Source organism: Anolis sagrei, chromosome 7 (genome assembly GCF_037176765.1).
Source record: "Anolis sagrei isolate rAnoSag1 chromosome 7, rAnoSag1.mat, whole genome shotgun sequence".
Classification (NCBI taxonomy): domain Eukaryota; kingdom Metazoa; phylum Chordata; class Lepidosauria; order Squamata; family Dactyloidae; genus Anolis; species Anolis sagrei.
Window position 1 is genome coordinate 4,975,730 of NC_090027.1, and position 24,579 is coordinate 5,000,308.

Sequence of the window (24,579 nt, forward strand, 5' to 3'; positions counted from 1 at the left end):
GAATACTCTTTGATTGTAGGTGAACTATAAATCCCAGGAACTACGACTCCCAAATGACAAAATCAATTTTTTTTGAATGAAGAACATACATTGGGTTGTTAGGTGTTTTGTGTCCAAATTTGGTGTCAATTCGCCCAGTGGTTTTTGAGTTCTGTTAATCCCACAAGCGAACATTACATTTTTATTGATATAGATGTGACAGGGGCTGTCCAAAGTGCTGAAGCTGTGTGTGTTGGAAATAGCAACCTTCCAAGCCTCCACTAACTCTTTGTTGATGTATATAATTGTATATAGAATGTATATAAAATGTATATAGGTAAAGGTAGGTAAAGGTAGTCCCCTGACATTAAGTCCAGTCATGTCTGACTCTGGGGTGTGGTGCTCATCTCCATTTCTAAGCCGAAGAGCCAGCGTTGTCCGTAGACACCTCCAAGGTCATGTGGCCGGCATGACTGCATGGAGCGCCGTTACCTTCCCGCCAGAGAAGTACCTATTGATCTACTCACATTTGCATGTTTTCGAACTGCTAGGTTGGCAGAAGCTAGGGCTGACAGCGGAAGCTCACGCCGCTCCTATATAGTTGATGTATATAATTGCTAACCTGTATTCTATGTGTATGTTGATTTGCCAGTTTGACTTACCCCTTTGGTGTGGGAGGGGCTTCAGACACAGGACTCTATTTTTGCTGTATAGTATGTTTTTAGACCCCGGTAGCGCAGTGGGTTAAACTGCTGAGCTGCTGAACTTGCTTACGGAAAGGTCACAGGTTCGAATCTGGGGAGCAGCGTGAGCTCACACTGTTAGCCCCAGCTTCTGCCAACCTAGCAGATTGAAAACATGCAAATGTGAGTAGAACTATAGGTATCGCTCAGGTGGGAAGGTAATGGTTCTCCATGCAGTCATGCAGGCCACATGATCTCGGAGGTGTCTACGGACAACACCAGCTCTTCAACTTTGAAATGGAGATGAGCACCAACCCACATTGACTGAATTTAATGTCAGGGAAAAACCTTTACCTTAACTTACGCTTTAAGATCAGTGTTTCTCAATCTTCCTAAAGCTGCAATCCCTTAATACAGTTCTCCATGTTGTGCTGACCCCCAACCATAACATTATTCTTGTTATTTTATTACTATAATTTTGCTACTGTTATTAATCATAATGTAAGTATCTGATATGCAGGATATATTTTCCTTCACTGGGCCAAATTTGGCACAAATACCCGATGCGCCCAAATTTGAATAATGGTGGGGTTGGGGGGGGGGGGGTTGATTTTGTAATTTTGGGAGAACCATCAAACAATGATGAATCTGGACCAAGCTTGGCATGAAAATTCAATATGCCCAAATGTGAACACTGGTGGAGTTTGGGGAAAATAGACCGTGACATTTGGGAGTTATAGTTGTTGGGATTTATAGTTCACCTACAATCAAAGAGCATTCTGAACTCCAGAGCATTTGGCCCTGCCATAGTTTTTTAAACACCGCTGTGTTATTGTTAATGTTTATTGCTATTTTCTGTTTATGAGTTTTATTTATTGCTTGTATTACTGTTGCTATTGTTTCTATTGTTGTATTGTGGGCTTGGCCTCATGTAAGCCACACCGAGTCCCTTGGGGAGATGGTAGCGGGGTACAAATAAAGTTGTTGTTGTTGTTATTATTATTATTATTATTATTATTATTATTATTATTAAATCAGTAGAAGACTCAAGTTCTTAGTGGGATGGGCATCCCAAGCCCCCTTCCCTCTCTCCTGAGGAATCTGTACAAGGACCAAGTAGCAACAGTCAGAACTGACCACGGAACAACAGACTGGTTCAAGATTGGGAAAGGCATACGGCAAGGCTGCATCCTCTCACCCAACCTTTTTAACTTGTATGCAGAACACATCATGCGAGGATGTGCGGGGCTGGATGAATGCAAGGCTGGGGTGAAAATTGCTGGAAGAAACATTAACAACCTCAGATATGCAGATGACACCACTCTGATGGCCGAAAGCGAGGAGGAGCTGAGGAGCCTTCTAATCAAGGTGAAAGAAGAAAGCGCAAAAGCCGGGTTGCAGCTAAACGTCAAAAAAACCAAGATTATGGCAACAAGAATGATTGACAACTGGAAAATAGAAGGAGAAACCGTGGAGGCCGTGACAGACTTTGTATTTCTAGGTGCAAAGATTACTGCAGATGCAGACTGTAGCCAGGAAATCAGAAGACGCTTCCTTCTTGGGAGGAGAGCAATGTCCAGTCTCGATAAAATAATAAAGAGTAGAGACATCAAACTGGCAACCAAGATCCGCCTAGTCAAAGCCATGGTATTCCCTGTAGTCACCTACGGATGTGAGAGCTGGACCTTAGGGAAGGCTGAGCGAAGGAAGATCGATGCTTTTGAGCTGTGGTGTTGGAGGAAAGTGCTGAGAGTGCCTTGGACTGCAAGAAGATCCAACCAGTCCATCCTCCAGGAAATAAAGCCCGACTGCTCACTGGAGGGAAAGATACTAGAGACAAAGTTGAAGTACTTTGGCCACATCATGAGGAGACAGCAAAGCCTAGAGAAGACAATTATGCTGGGGAAAGTGGAAGGCAAAAGGAAGAGGGGCCGACCAAGGGCAAGATGGATGGATGGCATCCTTGAAGTGACTGGACTGACCTTGAGGGAGCTGGGGGTGGTAACGGCCGACAGGGAGCTCTGGTGTGGGCTGGTCCATGAGGTCACGAAGAGTCGGAGACGACTGAACGAATGAACAAAAGAAGACTCAATCAAAGAAACTAAGGCTCTGAGTTTGCAAGACCTGTGCAGGGCTATCAATAAAGGAGAAGTCTTTTTTACAAGGTGGGCCAAAAGTCAAAGATGAGCTGACTGCAAAAGCATAGAAGCAGTTTTGCCTCGCCCACATTGGACTAGTTTCCTTGCCAGAAGGTCATGGGGGACCTTGTCAAAGAAGGCCTTCCTGAAATCCAGGTACGCTCCATCCACGGCATTCTCCGCATCAACCCAGCTTGTAGCTCTATCGAAGAAAGAGATCAGATGAGTCTGGCATGACTTGTTTTTGATAAATCCCTGTTGACTCTTAGCAATGACCGCATTTGTTTCTAAGTGTTTGCAGACCACTTCCTTAACTATCTTTTCCAGAATCTTGCCAGCCTCACGTCGATACCAGGCAAGATTCTGGAAAAGATTGTTAAGGAAGTGGTCTGCAAACACTTAGAAACAAATGTGGTCATTGCTAATAGTCAACATGGATTTATCCAAAACAAGTCATGCCAGACTCATCTGATCTCTTTTTCCGATAGTTACAAGCTAGGTAGATGCGGGGAATGCCGTGGATGGAGCGTACCTGGATTTCAGGAAGGCCTTCTTTGACAAGGTCCCCCGTGACCTTCTGGCAAGGAAACTAGTCCAATGCAGGCAAGGCAAAACTATGGTGAGGTGGATCTGTAACTGGTTAAATGGACGAACCCAGAGGGTGCTCACCAATGCTTCCTCTTCATCCTGGAAAGAAGTGACGAGTGGAGTGCCGCAGGGTTCCCCCCTGGGCCCGGTCCTGTTCAACATCTTTATTAATGACTTAGATGAAGGGCTAGAAGGCAGGATCATCAAGTTTGCAGACGACACCAAATTGGGAGGGATAGCCAAGACTCCAGAGGACAGGAGCAGGATTCAAAACAATCTTGACAGATTAGAGAGATGAATGGCCAAAACTAACAAAATGAGGTTCAACAGTTCAACAGTGACAAATGCAAGATACTCCACTTTGGCAGGAAAAATGAAATGCAAAGATATAGAATGAGGGAGGCCTGGCTCGAGAGCAGGACGTGTGAAAAAGATCTTGGAGTCCTCGTGGACAACAAGTTAAACATGAGCCAACAATGTGATGTGGCGGCAAAAAAAGCCAATGGGATTTTGGCCTGCATCAAGAGGAGCCTAGTGTCTAGATCCAGGGAAGTCATGCTCCCCATGCTCTATTCCGCTTTGGTTAGACCACACCTGGAATATTGTGTCCAATTCTGGGCACCACAATTCAAGAGAGATATTGACAAGCTGGAATGTGTCCAGAGGAGGGCGACTAAAATGATCAAGGGTCTGGAGAACAAGCCCTATGAGGAGCGGCTTAAGGAGCTGGGCATGTTTAGCCTGAAGAAGAGAAGGCTGAGAGGAGATATGATGAGGGCCATGTATAAATATGTGAGAGGAAGCCACAGGGAGGAGGGAGCAAGCTTGTTTTCTGCTTCCTTGGAGACTAGGACACGGAACAATGGCTTCAAACTACAAGAGAGGAGATTCCATCTGAACATGAGGAAGAACTTCCTGACTGTGAGAGCCGTTCAGCAGTGGAACTCTCTGCCCCGGAGTGTGGTGGAGGCTCCTTCTTTGGAAGCTTTTAAGCAGAGGCTGGATGGCCATTTGTCAGGGGTGATTTGAATGCAATATTCCTGCTTCTTGGCAGAATGGGGTTGGACTGGATGGCCCAGGAGGTCTCTTCCAACTCTTTGATTCTATGATTATATGTATGGCAATGTATGGCAACAACACAGATCACACCAGCTAAGGATTTAGTTCTCCCACAAAGCTTTCCTTGGACCAACTTAAAAATGTATTGACGCAACCACGAAAGGGAGAAAAACATACAAGTTGTCCAGGTTTCCAAGTATGCAGTCAAAGCCTAGATGAAGCAAGTGAATTCGAGGTAATGTGAACAATGGGTCAACTTTCCCTACTGGAACCTTGGATGTCAACGCGCAAATGCTTATGTTAATGCTAGTGCCTGCTAACCGGTCATATATCCTTTCTTCTCTAAGTTGTTGGCACTTTCCAAGTGTTGGGTGGCGATTTTGCTGTCGCTGTCCTTTATCTGCATCATCTAGACTCACTGGAGCCTCTCTTAGGTCAACCTGGTCTTTCATGTTGACTAAATTGGATCTTGAGCAGCCTGGCCTCTTGAGAATGATGACTTCAAGAGATACCGTCAGAAGAATTAAATGGGTTTGTAGCTAAGGGCTCTGAACACCAGTGACCCATATCCTGCTTCTCTTCCGCCAGTAATTGCCTTTAAAGGAAAGTCCAACACCATCCTCTTCAGGAAAACTATGAGCCACTTTGTAGTTGGATGGTCAAATTTGACAACTACAACCTCCATTTAATCAGTTCTCTTCCTTAGCTAGCAACTGCCTTGGGAGACCGGTATGTCCTTTAATTCCTTATTATATGTTTACTAGGATCACTGGTGAGAGAGAAGCCACCCACAGGATGGTAACACATCTGGGCAACGTCCTTGCAGACAGCCAATTCTCTCATACCAGAAGCGACTTGCAGTTTCTCAAGTTGCTCCTGACACACACAAAAAACTGGTGAGAGTTACCTGCAGGATTTTCTAAACTCATGTATTTTCTGCCTTATTTTGGGTTCGAGAAGACAATGATGCTGGGGAAAATGGAAGGAAAAAGGAAGAAGGGCAGACCAAGGGCAAGATGGATGGATATCATCCTTGAAGTGACCAGCTTGGCCTTGAAGGAGCTGGGGGTGGTGATGGCCAGCAGGGAGCTCTGGTGTGGGCTAGTTCATGAGGTCACCAAGAGTCGGAAGCGACTGAACGAACGAACAAACTTTGAGTTACCTTGAATTAGAAGGGTATTTAGAGGGCCACCTGTCCCCCATCATGATTTAACCTAGGGTTTCTCAACCTGGGGGTCGGGACCCCTGGGGGGGTCGCAAACAGGTGTCAGAGGGGTCACCCAAGATCATCAGAAAATACAGTATTTTCTGTTGGACATGGAGGTTCTGTGTGGGACGTTTGACCCTATTCTATCGTTGGTGGGTTCAGAATGCTCTTTGATTGTAGGTGAACTATAAATTCCAGCAACTACAACTCCCAGATGTCAAAGTCTATTTTCCCCAAACTCCACCAGTGTTCACATTTGGGCATACTGAGTTTTTGTGCCAAGTTTGGTCCAGATCCATCATTGTTTATGCCCATAGTGCTCTCCAGATGGAGGCGAGCTACAACTCCAAAACTCAAGGTCAATGCCCACCAAACCCTTCCAGTATGTTCTATTCGTCAGGGGAGTTCTGTATGCCAAGTTTGGTTCAATTCCATCGTTGGTGGAGTTCAGAATGCTCTTTGATTGGAGGTGAACTATAAATCCCAGCAACTACAACTCCCAAATGTCAAGTTTATTTTCCCCAAACTCCACCAGTGTTCACATTTGGGCATACTGAGGTTTTGTGCCAAGTTTGGTCCAGATCCATCATTGTTTGTGTCCACAGTGCTCTCCAGATGGAGGTGAGCTACAACTCCCAAAACTCAAGCTCAATGCCCACCAAACCCTTTCAGTATTTTCTATTGGTCACGGGAGTTCTGTGTGCCACGTTTGGTTCAATTCCATTGTTGGTGGAGTTCAGAAGGCTCTTTGATTGGAGGTGAACTATATTTTTTTTTGTCGTGTCAGGAGCGACTTGTAAAATTGCAAGTCACTTCTGGTGTGAGAGAATTGGCCGTCTGCAAGGATGTTGCCCAGGGGACACCCGGATGAATTGATGTTTTTATCATCCTTGTGGGAAACTTCTCTCATGTCCCCGCATGAGGAGCTGGAGCTGACAGGGGGAGCTCATCCGCCTCTCTCCAGATTCGAACCTGCGACCTGTCAGTCTTCAGTCCTGCCGGCACAGGGGTTTAATCCACTGTGCCACCGGGGGCTCCTAGATGAACTATAAATCCCAGCAACTACAACTCCCCCTGAAGACGCAGGTTCGCAGCTTGGGAGTGATCCTGGACTCATCGCTGAGCCTGGAACCCCAGGTCTCAGCGGTGGCCGGGAGAGCTTTTGCACAATTAAAACTTGTGTGCCAGTTGCGCCCGTACCTTGCACTCTATGTGGGGTTGCCTTTGAAGACTGTTCGGAAACTCCAACTAGTCCAGCGAGAAGCAGCCAGATTGCTCACCGGAGCGGCGTACAGGGAGCATACCACCCTCCTGTTGCGTCAGCTCCACTGGCTGCCGATCCAATTCCGAGCACAATTCAAAGTGCTGGTTTTGACCTACAAAACCCTTTACGGTTCCGGCCCAGTGTATTTGTCCGAACGGATCTCCCTCTACATCCCATCTCAAAGCTTAAGATCTTCTGGGGAGGCCCTGCTCTCGACACCGCCACTGTCACAAGTGAGGCTGGCGGGGACGAGGAACAGGGCCTTCTCAGTGGTGGCCCCCCACCTGTGGAACTCACTCCCCGGGGAGATCAGATCGGTGACTTCCCTTCAGGCGTTTAGGAAAAAAACTGAAGACCTGGGTGTGGGACCAAGCCTTTGGTCAGTCTGACAACGAACTTAAGGATCTAACAATAGACAAGGACAAATGGAATGGAATGGATATATGGACCCTGAACTCTGAACGTGAGATTGTTTTATTATTTTTATGTATTATGTTTTAATTTAACTGTTGAATTGTTTTGTTTTGTATTTGTATCGCTTGTCATTGATTTGGGCATCTAATCGTGCCTCTTCGGTAAGCCGCCCTGAGTCCCCCCCGGGGTGAGAAGGGCGGGGTATAAGTAAGTGAAATAATAATAATAATAACTCCCAAATGACAAAATCAATCCTCCTTCCCCAACTCCACCAGTATTCAAAATTGGGTGTATCGGGTATTTGTGCCAAATTTAGTCCAGGGAATGCATATCAGATATTTGCATTATGATTCATGACAATAGCAAAATGACAGTTGTGAAGTAGCAACAAAAATAATGTTATGGTTGGGGGTCAGCACAACATGAGGAGCTGTATTAAAGGGTCGCGGCATTAGGAAGGTTGAGAAACACCCATTTAACTCTTGCTGCGTTATCTTCAAAGTGGCCTCAAAAGACAAGCACTTTTTTCCACCCTTTGTGCTACTTTTCTAGACTGAGGTTGCATGCAAGTTTGCTGCTTGCATACGTGGCGTTTGCCAAGTTCCGTGCATTGTTCAGGAGCAACAATGGCCTTGAATGATGATGAAGCAGCATTGGGAACAGCACGCCCCGATCCCATTCGCCATCAAGCCAATTAACACCTTTGGGCTTTGTTATCAACTTTCCAACAGAGGCTCCTTTGGGTTGACATGTTTTGGCAACCTTGAAAGCACAAGAACTGCAAAAAAAGAAAATGGAAGAGAAGAGGAAATGTCCCCTACAATTCCCCATATGATGGTTAACATTCCAAAGCAAAATCAAAAGGCTTTCCTTTTCAAAACACTCAACCCTTCTGAGCAGCGTTTCTCAACCTGGGGGTCGGGACCCTTGGAGGGGGGTCGCAAGGGAGTGTCAAAGGGGTTGCTAAAGACATAGTATTGTCTGTTGGTCATGGGGGTTCTGTGAGGAAAGTTTGACCCAATTCTATCATTGGTGGGGTTCAAAGAATGCTCTTTGATTGTGGGTGAATCAAATCATTGTTTGAGTCCACAGTGCTCCCTGGATGTAGGTGAACTACAACTCCAAAAGTAAAGGTTAATACCCACCAAACCCTTCCAGTATTTTCTCTTGGTCATGGGAGTTCTGTGTGCCAAGTTTGGTTCAATTCTATCTTTGGTGGAGTTCAAAATGCGCTTTGATTGTAGGCGAACTATAAATCCCAGCAACTAAATCTCCCAAGTGTCAAGGTCTATTTCTCCCAAACCCCACCAGTGTTCACATTTGGGCATATTGAGTAGTTGTGCCAAGTTCTGGTCCAGATCCATCATTGTTTGAGTCCACAGTGCTCTCTGGATGTAGGTGAACTACAACTCCAAAAGTAAAGGTTAATACCCACCAGACCCTTCCAGTATTTTCTGTTGGTCATGGGAGTTCTATGTGCCAAGTTTGGTTCAATTTTATCTTTGGTGGAGTTCAGAATGGTCTTTGATTGTAGGTGAACTATAAATCCCAAAAACTACATCTCCCAAGTATCAAGGTCTATTTCACCTAAACTCCACCTGTGTTTACATTTCAGCATATTGAGTATTCGTGCCAAGTTTGGTCCAGATCCATCATTGTTTGAGTCCGAGGTGCTCTCTGGATGTAGGTGAACTACAACTCCAAAAGTAAAGGTTAATACCCACCAGACCCTTCCAGTATTTTCTGTTGGTCATGGGAGTTCTATGTGCCAAGTTTGGTTCAATTTTATCTTTGGTGGAGTTCAGAATGCTCTTTGATTGTAGGTGAACTATAAATCCCAAAAACTACATCTCCCAAGTATCAAGGTCTATTTCACCTAAACTCCACCTGTGTTTACATTTCAGCATATTGAGTATTCGTGCCAAGTTTGGTCCAGATCCATCATTGTTTAGAGTCCACAGTGCTCTCTGGACGTAGGTGAACTACAACTCCAAAAGTAAAGGTCAGTGCCCATCAAACCCTTCCAGTATTTTCTTTTGGTCATGGGAGTTCTGTGTTGCGAGTTTGGTTCAATTCTATCTTTGGTGGAGTTCAGAATGCTCTTTGATTGTAGGTGAACTATAAATCCCAGAAAATACATCTCCCAAGTGTCAAGGTCTATTTCACCTAAACTCCACCTGTGTTTACATTTCATCATATTGAGAATTGATGCCACGTTTGGTCCAGATCCATCATTGTTTAGAGTCCACAGTGCTCTCTGGACGTAGGTGAACTACAACTCCAAAAGTAAAGGTCAATACCCATCAAACCCTTCCAGTATTTTCTTTTGGTCATGGGAGTTCTGTGTGCCAAATTTGGTTCAATTCTATCTTTGGTGGAGTTCAGAATGCTCTTTGATTGTAGGCGAACTATAAATCCCAGAAACTACATCTCCCAAGTGTCAAGGTCTATTTCTCCCAAACCCCACCAGTGTTCACATTTGGGTATATTGAGTAGTTGTGCCAAGTTTTGGTCCAGATCCATCATTGTTTGAGTCCACAGTGCTCTCTGAATGTAGGTGAACTACAACTCCAAAAGTAAAGGTTAATACCCACCAAACCCTTCCAGTATTTTCTGTTGGTCATGGGAGTTCTGTGTGCCAAGTTTGGTTCAATTTTATCTTTGGTGGAGTTCAGAATGCTCTTTGATTGTAGGTGAACTATAAATCCCAGAAAATACATCTCCCAAGTGTCAAGGTCTATTTCACCTAAACGCCACCTGTGTTTACATTTCAGCATATTGAGTATTCGTGCCACGTTTGGTCCAGGTCCATCATTGTTTAGAGTCCACAGTGCTCTCTGGATGTAGGTGAACTACAACTCCAAAAGTAAAGGTTAATACCCCCAAAACCTTCCAGTATTTTCTCTTGGTCATGTGAGTTCTCTGTTGCAAGTTTGGTTCAATTCCATCATTGGTGGAATTCAGAATGCTCTTTGATTGTAGGTGAACTATAAATCCCAACAACTATAACTTCCAAATGTCAAGGTCTATTTACCAAGAGTAAAGGCTAATACCCACCAAACTCTTCCAGTATTTTCTGTTGGTCATGGGAGTTCTGTGTGCCAAGTTTGGTTCAATTCCATCATTGGTGGAGTTCAGAATGCTCTTTGATTGTAGGTGAAATATAAATCCCAGCAACTACAACTCCCAAATGACAGTCACCCCCCTCCTCCACCACTATACAAATGTGGGCATATGGGGTATTTGTGCCAAATTTGGTCCAGGGAATGAAAATACATCCTGCATATCAGATATTTACATGACGATTCATAACAGTAGCAAAATTACAGTTATGAAGTAGTAATGAAAATTATTTTATGGTTGGGGGTCACCACAATATGAGGAACCGTATTACAGGGTCACGGCAATAGGAAGGTGGAGAACCACTGCTTTTGAGGATCTGTTTGAGAGATTGCTTAGCCACCATAAGCACCCTCGCTAGATGAAAGGTCCCCTTTTCACTCGCCTGGCCAGCAAGGCCATTGGAAAGGTCAGAGAGCACAACCTTAGTTGCCTCTTTGCATTTTTCCCTAAAAGCCTTCTCTGCTCAAGAGAAATAGGAGCCCGGGGAATAAAGCAAAAGTGGTTAACCACACAAGCTCATAAACATAAACACAGCTCTTTGGAGATTAGACAAACTGAGCACAAAAACCTTGGTGGAAAATGTCAATTTATTTATTTATTTATTTGCTGCATTTGTTGACCGCCGTTCTCAGCCCTAGGGCGACTCACGGCGGTGTACAACATATAAAAGACAATTTACAATAAAGCAAAAACGAAAAATCAACATATCACTAATACACAATAATATAATTACACTAAAATAATCCGCTCCGTCTTATCGTAGAATCATAACCAGTCTCGTAATCCATATTCCGTTCCAGTTGTCATTACCAGTTAATGTAACACTCAGTTAAATGCCTTCTCAAATAGCCATGTCTTTAGGCTCTTACGGAAGGACATAAGGGAGGGCGCCTGTCTGATGTCAACAGGGAGGGTGTTCCACAGCCGGGGGGCCACCACCGAGAAGGCCCTCTCTCTCGTCCCCGCCAGACGTGCCTGTGAAGCAGGCGGGATCAAGAGAAGGGCCTCCCCAGACGATCCCCAGATGATCTCAAGGCCCTCGTGGGCTCATAGGCCGAGATGCGGTCCGAAAGGTATTTTGGGCCGGAACCGTTTAGGGCTTTGTAGGATAACACCAGCACCTTAAATTGGGCCCGGTAGCAGATCGGCAGCCAGTGGAGCTGGAACAACAAGGTCAAGATGCAAGACTTTCAACATTGTTGATTCACTGCTCAGGATAGGGAAAAATTCCTTTTGTTTCAAAGCAGTGGTTCTCAACCTTCCTAATGCCGTGACCCCTTAATATAGTTCCTCCTATTGTGGTGACTCCCAACCATAACATTATTTCCGTTGCTATGTCATAACTGTAATTTTCTTACTGTTATGAATCGTAACGTAAATATCTGACATGCAGGATGGATTTTCATTCACTGGACCAAATTTGGCACAAATACCCGATATGCCCAAATTTGAATACTGTTAGGGCTGGGGGTGATTTCGTCATTTGGGAGTTGACTTGCTGGGATTTATTGTTCACCTACAATCAAAGAGCATTCTGAACTCTACCAATGATGGAATTGAACCAAACTTGGCATACAGAACCCATATGACCAACAGAAAATACTGGAAAGGTTTGGTGGGCATTGATCTTGAGTTTTGGAATTCTAGTCCACCGACATCCAGAGAGCACTGTGGACTCAAAGAATGATAGATCTGGACCAAACATGGTACGAATACTCAATATGCCCAAATGTGAACACTGGTGGAGTTTGGGGAAAATAGACTTTGACATTTGGGAGTTGTTGCTGCTGGGATTGATAGTTCACCTACAATCAAAGAAGGGCCAGGGCTTCACATTTCTCAGTGTCTATGCCACAGTTTTTAAGGTTGGCTTTGAGCCCATCTTTAAATCTCTTTTCCTGTCCTCCAACATTCCGTTTTCCGTTCTTGAGTTCAGAATAGAGCAACTGCTTTGGGAGATGGTGGACAATGTGGCCGGTCCAGCGAAGTTGATTTTTTTTTGGTCATGTCAGGAGTGATGTGAGAAACTGCAAGTCGCTTCTGGTGTGAGAGAATTGGCCGTATGCAAGGACGTTGCCCAGGGGACGCCCGGATGATGTGATGTTTTTATCATCCTTGTGGGAGGATTCTCTCATGTCCCCGTATGAGAAGCTGGAGCTGATAGAGGGAGCTCATCCGCCTCTCCCCAGATTTGAACCTGCAACCTATTGGTCTTCAGTCCTGCCGGCACAGGGGTTTAACCCACTGCGTCACCGGGGGCTCCGTTGATGGCGGAGGAGCATAGCTTCAATGCTGGTGGTCTTTGCTTCTTCCAGCACGCTGACGTTTGTCCACCTTTCTTCCCAAGAGATTTGCAGGATTTTCCGAAGGCAGCACTGATGGAATCGTTCCAGGAATTTCATATGACGTCTGTAGACAGTCCACATCTCGCAGGCGTAGAAAAGAGTTGGGAGGACAATAGCTTTGTAAACAAGCACCTTGGTCTCCCTACGAATGTCCCAGTCCTCAAACACTCACAAATGGAAAGGTGCATCAGGAGGAGAAACAGTGCATGAGACCAGGAATTGTGTGCAAGATCAATTCTCTTGGAGGGAAAAAAGATTTTCCAAAGGGTTACCTCCTAGAGCTCTATCTGCTCTAGCTTGAGGCAAGAAATGTCTTCTCCCAAAATTTGAAAGTTTCTCATAAAAGTACGAAAAGGCCACAAATTTGACCTACAAAACCCTATATAGTTCCGGCCCAGCGTATCTGTCCAAACGCATCTCCCTCTACGTCCCGCCTCGGAGTTTAAGATCTTCTGGGGAGACCCTGCTCTTGGCCCCGCCTCTATCACAAGCGAGACTGGTGGGGACGAGGAGCAGGGCCTTCTCGGTGGTGGCCCCTCACCTGTGGAATTCACTCCCTGGGGAAATTAGATCATCGACATCCCTCCTTTCCTTTAGAAGGAAGTTAAAAACGTGGATTTGGGACCAGGCGTTTGGGTAATCTGGCAGATAAATAAAGGACGACGACGACTGATAGGAATGGACAAGGTGGAATGAAGTTATGGACTCTGAGTTGGCGAACGTTGAGCATGAGATTGATTTTTTATTGATTGTGAGTTATAATTGATTGTTTTTAACTGTTATAATTGTTTTAATTGCTATTTAGATATGTTTATCTGTATTATTGTGTAGGCATCGAATTGTGCCTTTTGCAAGCCGCCCTGAGTCCCCCCTCGGGGGTTGAGAAGGGCGGGGTAGAAATATGCGAAATAAATAAATAAATTCATCACAAAATTCTCAGAATGGATACATGCAAAAATGAAACCAGAAGCCGTTTCTTTAAAGATGATAAAGCTTGTATTTCAACATAAACAACATCTTAAATTATGAACATGACCTTTCAAGTAAAAAAAAAGAAAGCCATCGATAGCCTGAAATGTGTCATCGTTCCAGTGCGCCTCAGTCTTTCCCAATTCTTCATTACCCAAAATGCCCGACTCTCTTCTGTCAGATCAAAAAATGAAACACCATACATACAACACACACAATCTCCGCCACAACGCAACTGCTACCCAGGCACACAAAAGAACGCTCCGGCCAAGACGGATCGTTCAAAGTTGTTGGTGCATTTTGCAAAGCTTTGTCCATTGCAGTATTGCAAGGATGGTGCACGCATCACATTTTAGCAAAGTTGCAGTCTCAATTTTTCAGGTGAAGGCAGCAGGTCTCTTCGCAGGCCGAGGCTCAGCTTTGCAACTCTAAGTCAGCTTCTTAGGAAATCAATTTACATCTTGTTCTGAGCAAGGATTTTAGACTGGCTCTGTCCCATACAGGATTAATTAGACTTCTTTAACACCCTTTGCCCTAACTGAAGCAGCAACATAGGATTTGACGGAAGCCTTGCAACACAGTTAATTGCATATACAAGTTAAAGGCTCTTGAGTATTCAATTAAGATCTCTGTCAGGATCACTATATCAGCCTGGGACAGACTGCTTAAAGAAGGGAAGTGGGGGGAGGGAGGTTGGGTACAATAGGGGAAGGTAGTGTAGGTAAGACATCTGTTCTGTGAGGGGAATTGAAACTGCAGTTAACAGTTTGTGGGCACAGTGTTTGGCCACTAGGGGGCAGATGGGAGTTAGGGCTGATATATGAGCTTTAGATGCAGGCGAAACATCAGGAGAAATGTCTCTAGAACATGGCCCTGTAGCCCGAAAAAACCCACAAGAACCTAGCTTTAGAACTGTCTTTTTTGGATTGAACTGTCTTTAGAACTGTCTTTTTCAGATTCAGCTGTCGTTTTCCAATTGAACTGTCTTTTTTTGGATTGAACTGTCTTTAGAACTGTCTTTTTTGGATTGACCTGCCTTTAGAACTGTCTTTTTCGGATTGAACTGTCTTTAGAACTCTTTTTCGGATTGACCTGTCTTTAGAACTGTCTTTTTTGGATTGACCTGTCTTTAGAACTGTCTTTTTAGAATTGAACTATTTGTAGAACTCTCTTTTTAGGATTGACCTGTCTTTAGAACTGTCTTTTTAGGATTGACCTGCCTTCTGGAACATGGCCACACAGTCCTGAAAACTCACAGCAACCCACTGCTCCAGGAGTGTTTTCTGATGCTAAATATATAAAATGGAAGAGTTTAAATAAATAAAATGGAGTAAATAGCCACAGCCCGTGTGCTGTTCATACTGGAAAGACAGACATGAAAGGGTACTTTACGAATTACTAGAATGGCTCAGTTGCACATAATTCAAAAGTGGGCCGTAGTTGGGGGCTCTAACGCAAGGATGGGAAGTCTTTTAGGACAGCCTTTTTAGGATTTACCTGTCTTTAGAACTGTCTTTTTAGGATTGACCTGCCTTTAGAACTGTCTTTTTCGGATTGAACTGTCTTTAGAACTCTTTTTCGGATTGACCTGTCTTTAGAACTGTCTTTTTTGGGTTGACCTGCCTTTAGAACTGTCTTTTTAGAATTGAACTGTCTTTAGAACTGTCTTTTTAGGATTGACCTGCCTTTAGAACTGTCTTTTTCAGATTGAACTGTCTTTAGAACTCTTTTTCGGATTGACCTGTCTTTAGAACTGTCTTTTTTTGGGTTGACCTGCCTTTAGAACTGTCTTTTTAGAATTGAACTGTCTTTAGAACTGTCTTTTTAGGATTGACCTGCCTTTAGAACTGTCTTTTTAGAATTGAGCTGTCTTTAGAACTGTCTTTTTAGGATTGACCTGCCTTTAGAACTGTCTTTTTCGGGTTGACCTGCCTTTAGAACTGTCTTTTTTTGATTGACCTGTTTTTAGAACTGTCTTTTTTGGATTGACCTGTCTTTAGAACTGTCTTTTTCGGATATAACTGTCTTTAGAACTGTCTTTTTAGGATTGAACTGTCCTTAGAACTGTCTTTTTAGGATTGAACTGTCTCTAGGACAGTCTTTTTAGGATTGACCTGTCTTTAGAACTGTCTTTTTAGGATTGACATGTCTTTACAACTGTCTTTTTAGGATTGAACTGTCTTTTTACAATTGTGAAAAGAAGGAATAAACCTCTTGTCTCCAGCTTTTTATTGTTGTAAGCTTGATTTTAACGCCAAGATCTTTCAGAGTCTGACAATTTCCCTGTTTTGGAGGTGGGCTGAAATTCTCTTCTCTCCTTCATTTCATCCTCTCCTTTCTGTATCTCTGGATAATTTCTCACCACATACGCATCAATAAACAACCAGTTGAGTTCCCCTGCTAGATGGCCCCTGAGCACCTACTCTGCTGGATTCTCTCCCGCACAAATATCCCCCGACAGAAAGAACAGACCTGCATCTTCATTTGCACCCTCCCAGCCTTTCTGACTTCCATCCCAACCTGAGAAGCCAGGAGGTAGCAACTCCCCAACAGTATCTTCTTAACACATTGTTCTTTGGGTTATGTGTAATTATTCAATAATTTTATGCAGCCTCTGTGTGAAATCTCATATTGTAAAATGTTTCCAGCAACTGCTTTATGTCGTTCTCAAACGAGCACTCCCTTGTGCAGATCAGCAAGAGATACGTTCTTATAAGAGATGTGGGTCTAAGAATTAGTGTCCCAGCTCCCCACTTTCCTCCTCCTTTCTCGTGTTTTTTGGACTGTGCCTTTGAGCTTGGATGCTTTTGAGCAAAGGCTGGCCTATTGTTTTTTCTAAGCTGCTCCAGGAGTGCTGCTGAAAGCTTTCATGGCTGGAATCACTGAGCTTACTGTGAGTTTTCTGGGCTGTATAGCCATGTTCCAGAAGCATGCTCTCCTGACGTTTCACCCACATCTATGGAAGGCATCCTCAGAAGTTGTGAAGTCTGTTGGAAACGAGGCAAGTGGAATGCCCAGAGTGGGAGAAAAACTCTTGTCCGTTTGAGGCAAGTGTGAATGTTGCAATTGACCACCTTGATGAGCATTGAATAGCCTTGCCACTTCAAAGCTTGGTTTCTGTGTTCTCAAATAATATTCCCACGCAGGAAGCAGCCAAGCTTTGAAGCTGCAAGGTCATTAAATGCTAATCATATATTTATTCAGGGTTGGAGAAAGAACTCTTGTCCATTTGGGGAAAGTGTGAATGTTGCAATTGGCCACTTTGATTAGCATTTAATCGCCTTGCAGCCATTAATGGCAATGAGCCAGGTTTTGAAGCTGCAAGGCCATTCAATGCTAATCAAGGTGGCCAATTGCGACAATCACACTTGCCTCAAACAGACAAGAGTTCTTTCTCCCACCCTTGACATTATTCCACTTGCTTAGTTTCCAACACACCTCACAACCTCTGAAGATGCCTGCCATAGATGTGGGTGAAACGTCAGGAGGGTATGCTTCTGGAACATGGCCACACAGTCCTGAAAACTCACAGCAACCCACTGCTCCAGGAGTGTTTTCTGATGCTAAATATATAAAATGGAAGAGTTTAAATAAATAAAATGGAGTAAATAGCCACAGCCCGTGTGCTGTTCATACTGGAAAGACAGACATGAAAGGGTACTTTACGAATTACTAGAATGGCTCAGTTGCACATCATTCAAAAGTGGGCCATAGTTGGGGGCTCTAAGGCAAGAATGGGAAGTCTTTTAGGACAGTCTTTTTAGGATTGACCTGTCTTTAGAACTGTCTTTTTAGGATTGGCCTGTCTTTAGAACTGTCTTTTTAGGATTGAACTGTCTCTAGGAAAGTCTTTTTAGGATTGGCCTGTCTTTAGAACTGTCTTTGTAGGATTGAACTGTCTCTAGGAAAGTCTTTTTAGGATTGAACTGTCTTTAGAACTGACTTTTTAGGATTGAACTGTCCTTAGAACTGTCTTTTTAGGATTGAACTGTCCTTAGAACTGTCTTTTTAGGATTGGCCTGTCTTTAGAACTGTCTTTGTAGGATTGACATGTCTTTAGAACTGTCTTTTTAGGATTGAACTGTCTTTAGAACTGACTTTTTAGGATTGAACTGTCCTTAGAACTGTCTTTTTATATATGTATATCTAAGGCAAGGATGTCCCACCAGGTATTTCTGAACTGAAATTCCCATCATTCCCCCAGCAAAGGCTTTGCTGCCTACTGCTGATGGGACTACAGACCAACGGTATAGGACCGGGCTCTGGCGCAGTTAGCTGAGAGCTATCTGCATTAAATCACTACTGAATGAGAGGTCATGAGTTCAAAGCCAGCCCCGGTTGGAGTGAACGTCCAGTCATTAGTCTAGCTTGTTGTCGACCTATGCAGCCCGAAAGACAGTTGCATCTGTCAAGTATGAGATTTAGGTACTGCTTACGTGGGGAGGCTAATTTAACTAATTTATGACGCCATAAAAACCTTCTAGCAGCATGCAGAAGAATGAGGAAGTACTCAAAGGACTTGCTGTTACAATGGATGGTGAAGCGGCAGCTCCCCCTGTGGCCAAAATCCAGCATATCCTCATGAAGCCGGAAAAAGCTTGGGCACAACTGGAATGTTAAGTTGCCTCTGCGTCAGTCTATATAAGAGGGTTGAATGAAAAGTAATGCCTCCACCTTTGTAACTCCCCAACAGATGGCAGTACTGGTATGCGGCAGGTACTGGCTTGTTCAGTAGACTCTCCTCTACAGTTCCATTTGGAGGGTTGAATGGAAAGTAATGCCTCCACCTTTGTAACTCCTCAACAGATGGCAGTACTGACATGCGGCAGGTACTGGCTTGCTCAGTAGACTCTCCTCTACAGTTCCATTTTGGTGGGAAGCCTTAGCATTGAATGGTTGTGCTGTTAAAGTGCAAAGTATGGAACCCTGCACAGGCGGTCAGTCAATGCGACTTAAGCAATGTGCAGTCATTGAATTCTTGACAACAGAAGGTGTCACCTCAACATATTGAAACTTACTCGCCCAACGATGCACAGTACTCACATCAATGCAATCACCATAAACAGCTTGCATTCTCTGATGAATCTCCTTTGGGGTGACACCTTCTGCTGTCAAGAATTCAATGACTGCATGTTGCTTAAGTCGTATTGACCAACCGTCTGCGCAGGGTTCCATACTTTGCACTTTAACAACACAACCATTCAATGCTAAGGCTTCTTGTCAAACTGGAACTGTAGAGGAGAGTCTACTGAACAAGCCAGTACCTGCCGCATACCAGTACTGCCATCGGTTGAGGAGTTACGAAAGTGGAGGCATTACTTTTATTTAACCCTCATACTTCGCACTTTAACAATACAACCGTTCAATGCTAAGGCTTCTTGTCAAAATGGAACTCTAGAGGAGAGTCTACTCAACGAGCCAGTACCTGGCGCATACCAGTACTGCCATCGGTTGAGGAGTTACGATGGAGGAGGCATTACTTTTATTTAACCCTCATACTTTGCACTTTAACAACACAACCGTTCAATGCTAAGGCTTCTTGTCAAACTGGAACTGTAGAGGAGAGTCTACTGAACAAGCCAGTACCTGCTGCATACCAGTACTGCCATCGGTTGAGGAGTTACGAAGGTGGAGGCATTACTTTTATTTAACCCTCATACTTCGCACTTTAACAACACAACCGTTCAATGCTATGGCTTCTTGTCAAAATGGAACTCTAGAGGAGAGTCTACTCAACAAGCCAGTACCTGCCACATACCAGTACTGCCATCGGTTGAGGAGTTACGAAGGTGGAAGCATTACTTTTCATTCAACCCTCGTGTGTTGTATGTCTAACTGGCACTGAACGTTTGCCATGTATATGTGCATTGTAATCCGCCCTGAGTGCCCTGCGGGGCGAGAAGGGCGGAATATAAATACTGTAAATAAATAATAATAATATCCATAGTGCTGCGTTTCCCATCTTTGCCTTAGGAGCCAATTACATCCACGAGAAAGCCCAGATGTGGACTTGCCACACTGTGAGAGAACAATCACATCATCAGTTAATGAATTTGCTAGTTTCCCCTTTACACATTTACTGGCATCGTCTTCAATGTCCCACCCTTTCCGTTCCTGATCCCCCCTTCTCAAAGTGCATTTACTTTTGTGATAACAATGATAAAATAATATTGGCTGATGTTTCCCTCAGTCCACGTTTGACCCTGCTTTTTGAACTCGGCCCTCTGGAGCGGACGTTTCTCCTTTTGATTCCTGATTGACAGCCAGATGCCATTCAGACAGCGGTTTCTAGGGGTGCGAGAAGAACCCTGAGGCAAAACAATGGCTTTTCTTGAGCAAGTCTTAGGCTTCGTGCTCAGCCCCTTATAAGACCCCCGGGATCTTCTGTGACGGGAGGCCTTCCTCGATCCAGAGGGAGGGAGAGGAGCCACTGTGCAACATTCGTCGGTGAATCCGCCGCAAGCGCAGCAGGTAGAGCAGGATGGAGAGCAGCACAACGAAGAAGCAGGCAAAGAACAGGTAATGGTTGTAAACAAAGGAGAAGCTGCGCCAGTGGGAGTGACTGCCCCGGAAGTTCTCTTGCTGGATATCTCTGGAGAGATAGATAGATAGAGATGAAAACAACCCTTTAACCATTCATAACTATTAACAAACTTAATTCAAGGTTGAGTCTCCCTCAACCAAAAGGCTGGTTACCAGAAGTGTTCCACAATTTCAGATTTTGGTATACGTGTACTGGTATACAGGCAGAGGGTTAAAGTGCTGACACACACACACACACACACACAACATTTATATGCCGCCCTTCTCACCCCAAAGGGGACTCAGAGTGGCTTACAACAGTGTTTCTCAATCTGGGGGTCAGGACCCCTGGAGGGGTCTCCAAAGACCATCAGAAAACACAGTATTTTCTGTTGGTCATGGGGGTTCTGTGTGAGACGTTCGGTCCAATTCTATCATTGGTGAGATTCAGAAAGCTCTTTGATCGTAGGTGAACTATAAATCCCAGCAACTATAACTCCCAAATGTCAAGGCCTGTTTCCCTCAAACTCCACCAGTGTTCACATTTGGGCATATTGAGTATTCGTGCCAAGTTTGATACAGATCCATCATTGTTTGAGTCCATAGTGTTCTCTGGATGTAGGTGAACTACAACTCCCAAACTCAAGGTCAATGTTCACCAAACCCTTTCAGTATTTTCTGTTGATCATGGGAGTTCTGTGTGCCAAGTTTGGTACTATTCCATCGTTGGTGGAGTTCAGAATGTTCTTTGATTGTAGGTTAACTATAAATCCCAGCAACTATATCTACCAAATGACAATATCAAAACCCTCCCAAGCCCACCAGTATTCAAATATGGGTGTATCGAGTATTGTTCCAAATTTGGTTCATGAATGTAAATACATCCTGCATACCAGACGTTTACATTACGATCTATAACAATAGCAAAACTACAATTGTGAAATAGCGACAAAAATAATTTTATGATTGGGGGTCACCACAACATGAGGAACTGTATTAAGGGGTCGCGGCATTAGGAAGACTGAGAACCACTGGCTTACAAGATATATATACATACAATATATTATATTATTAGCATAGTAAAATATCAGTATTATATATTACTATATTGTATTACACCATTATATTGTAATATTATTAGTAATATTACATGTAATATAAAATATATAATCATAATATTGCATTATTATTATGAGTATTATATTGTACTACACTATAATATTATAAATATATGTATATACAATATATTACATTACATTATTAGCATAGCCTAGGAGACAAGATGGAACTGCCTTCTGGCCCCCTCTCTTCACTCTTGTCCAGAACAGAAGTTGGTGCTGGGGGGAGGGGTCCCCAACTGATGACATATGCAGGAGACAAGATGGAACCGTCCCCTGACCCCCTCTTTTTCACTGAACTTGCTGACCAAAAGGTCATAGGTTTGAATCCAGGGAGTGGCGTGAGCTCCCACTGTTAGCCCCAGCTCCTGTCAACCTAGCAGTTTGAAAACATGCAAATGTGAGTACTGCCTTGGAAGGAAGGTAACAGCGCTCCATGCAGTCATGATGGCCACATGACCTTGGAGGTGTCTACAGACAATGCCGGCTCTTTGGCTTAGAAATGGAGATGAGCACCACCCCCAGAGTCATACACAACTGGACTTAGTGTCAGGGGGAAATCTTTACCTGTACTGGCATATATGAACATAATAAGATTATTTTGGAGATGAAACCCAAGCCTATATGCCCCATAAACATAGCCTGGAAGGAATTACATACAGTATTTTGCAATAATTTGAAGCAAGAAACAAAGTTTGTGTATCCTGAACCATCAGGGCCAGGCTTTAGTACAGCAGGTTAACCGCCAGTTGCAGTAAATCTTGTCAACCAGTGGGTCTGTAGATAGCTTGTAGGTTGTGTTTCTTTATCAGCTTCCTTATGTGGTCAGTGGTTCCCTTGATGTATGGTAAGAACACTTTTCCTCTGGGTGGATCTTCGTCTTCACTCTCATGGCTTGTTCTTGGTCTTGCAGCTCTTCTGATGTCTGCGGTGGAGTATCCATTGGCCTGTAGAGCCCAGTTGAGGTGGTTCAGTTCCTCTTGGAGGAGGTGGGCTTCGCAGATTCTTTTTGCACGCTCTGCCAAGGCTTTCATGGTGCTTCTTTTTTGACTTGGGTGATGGTTGGAGTTTTTATGTAGGTATCTATCTGCGTGTGTAGGTTTTCTGTAAACTGTCTGGCCCAATTGTTGATCTGGTTTGCGGATGACTAGGACATCTAGAAAAGGCAGTCTTCCTTCATTTTCTTTTTCCATAGTGAACTGGATTTTTGGGTGGATGCTCTTAAGATGGTCCAGGAACCTGTTGAGTTCTTCTTCTCTGTGGCTCCAAATGGTGAAAGTGTCATCCACATATCTGAACCATGTAGTGGGCTTTTTTGTTGCTGTTTCCAGGGCTTGTTTTTCAAAGTGTTCCAAGTAGAAATTTTCTATGACCGGGCTGAGAGGATGCCCCATGGCTCCTCCATCTTTCTGATCATAGAATTCATTGTCCCACTGGAAGTAGCTTGTGGTGAGGCAATGATGAAACAGGGCTGTGATGTCTTCTGGGAAATTCTGGTTGATTAGCGTGATGGTGTTTGCTATTTTGTTGGTGTTTAATATGTTTTCTCCTGACGTTAAGTCCAGTTGTGTCTAACTCTGGGGGTTGGTGCTCATCTCCATTTCTAAGTCGAAGAGCCAGCATTGTCTATAGACACCTCCAAGGTCATGTGGCCGGCATGACTGCATGGAGTGTCCTTACCTTCCCGCCAGAGCGGTACCTATTCATCTACTCACATTTGCATGTTTTTGAACTGCTAGATAGGCAGAAGCTGGGGCAAAAATCAGGAGCCCTCGCCGCTCCCCTGATTCAAACCTGTGACCTTTCAATCAGCAAGTTCAGCAGCTCAGCGGTTTAACCCACTGGCAGATTCATTTAATATGTTGTATTTATATATATATATTTGTATTGCAATGTAGCATTGAAATGGCCAATCTGTAAGCCCTCTCGGGTTGAGAAGCGCAGGATATAAATATGGGAAATAAATAAACAAATAAATGGGAAATAAGAAAGGCCAAGCCATACCTCAAAGGCAAAAATCGTGTCCGGTAGAGGATGGCCCCCAGCGTCCACTGCACCTCTTTATCATAGACCTGCAATGCAGTTTTCAAGTTTCCGTAATTTATGGGGAAAGAGAAGCCGTTGTGAAATACCTCATACATCCAGGCCGACTTAAAGCACTGATACCTGGAGAGAATAAACACAAAGGAGAGTCATCCTAATTGTGCCGTTAATTGAACCGTAGCAACACTCAAAGAGATAAAAGGACACCGTTCAAAAGCCACTAAGAATACACGAAATTCCTTTTGATTTAAGCCCTTAATTGCATATTCAAGGCTTTGCTGTTGTTCCTAGGATTTACGCAAATACGCATGGATTAAGTTCAAATAGATTAGGTGCTGATTTGGGTTCATTAAGATCTGTTGTGACAAAGAATGCCTTTTGTACCAGCAGGTGCGACAAACAAAACAGAGATAATGTGGAATGGAAACGTAAATCTTTATTGCGGCAATTGGGTCTTTTCATGTTAATTTTCCTGTAAGCAACACACAATGTTATTGAGCTCGTAGGAATAGCTCTACTATGATGGTTGAAGAAGTCAAATCCATATCACCTGCTATAATAATTAATAATGATGATGATAATAATCATTATTGTCACATCCCGGTTGGATTACTGCAACGCACTCTACGTGAGGTTGCCTTTGAAGACTGCTCGGAAACTTCAACTAGTCCAACGGGAGGCAGCCAGATTGCTCACCGGAGCGGCATACAGGGAGCATACCACCCCCCTGTTATGCCAGCTCCACTGGCTGCCGATCCAATTCCGAGCACAATTCAAGGTGCTGGTTTTAACCTACAAAACCCTATACGGTTCCGGCCCAGTGTATCTGTCCGAACGGATCTCCCTCTACATCCCACCTCGGAGTCTAAGATCTTCTGGGGAGGCCCTGCTCTCGACCCCGCCTTTATCACAAGTGAGACTGGCGGGGACGAGGAGCAGGGCCTTCTCAGTAGTGGCCCCCCACCTGTGGAACTCACTCCCTGGGGAGATCAGATCAGCGACTTCCCTTCTCTCATTCAGGAAAAAGCTGAAAACTTGGATGTGGGACCAGGCCTTTGGAAACTCTGGCAGTTAAAAAGAAAGACCACAATGATGGGCAAATAATGGGCAATGATGGGCAAATAATG

The 24,579-nt window shown here is 44.1% G+C and overlaps 1 protein-coding gene across 4 annotated transcripts in view; it reads right to left on the reverse strand.

Moving 5' to 3' along the window:
* Positions 1–18,962: 18,962 nt before the first annotated feature.
* ENTPD4 (ectonucleoside triphosphate diphosphohydrolase 4) overlaps positions 18,963–24,579 on the reverse strand; it is a 49,465-nt gene continuing 43,848 nt past the window's right edge. For 2 of the 4 annotated variants that reach the window (XM_067470668.1, XM_067470669.1), the window contains 2 exons: positions 23,414–23,575; positions 18,963–20,361 (listed from right to left, as the gene is read on the reverse strand). In XM_067470668.1, coding sequence (XP_067326769.1) covers positions 20,133–20,361; positions 23,414–23,575 — 391 coding nt within the window. In that variant the 3' untranslated portion in view covers positions 18,963–20,132. The remainder of the gene's footprint in view (positions 20,362–23,413; positions 23,576–24,579) is intronic. The other 2 variants (XM_067470667.1, XM_067470666.1) reach the window with 1 other exon arrangement.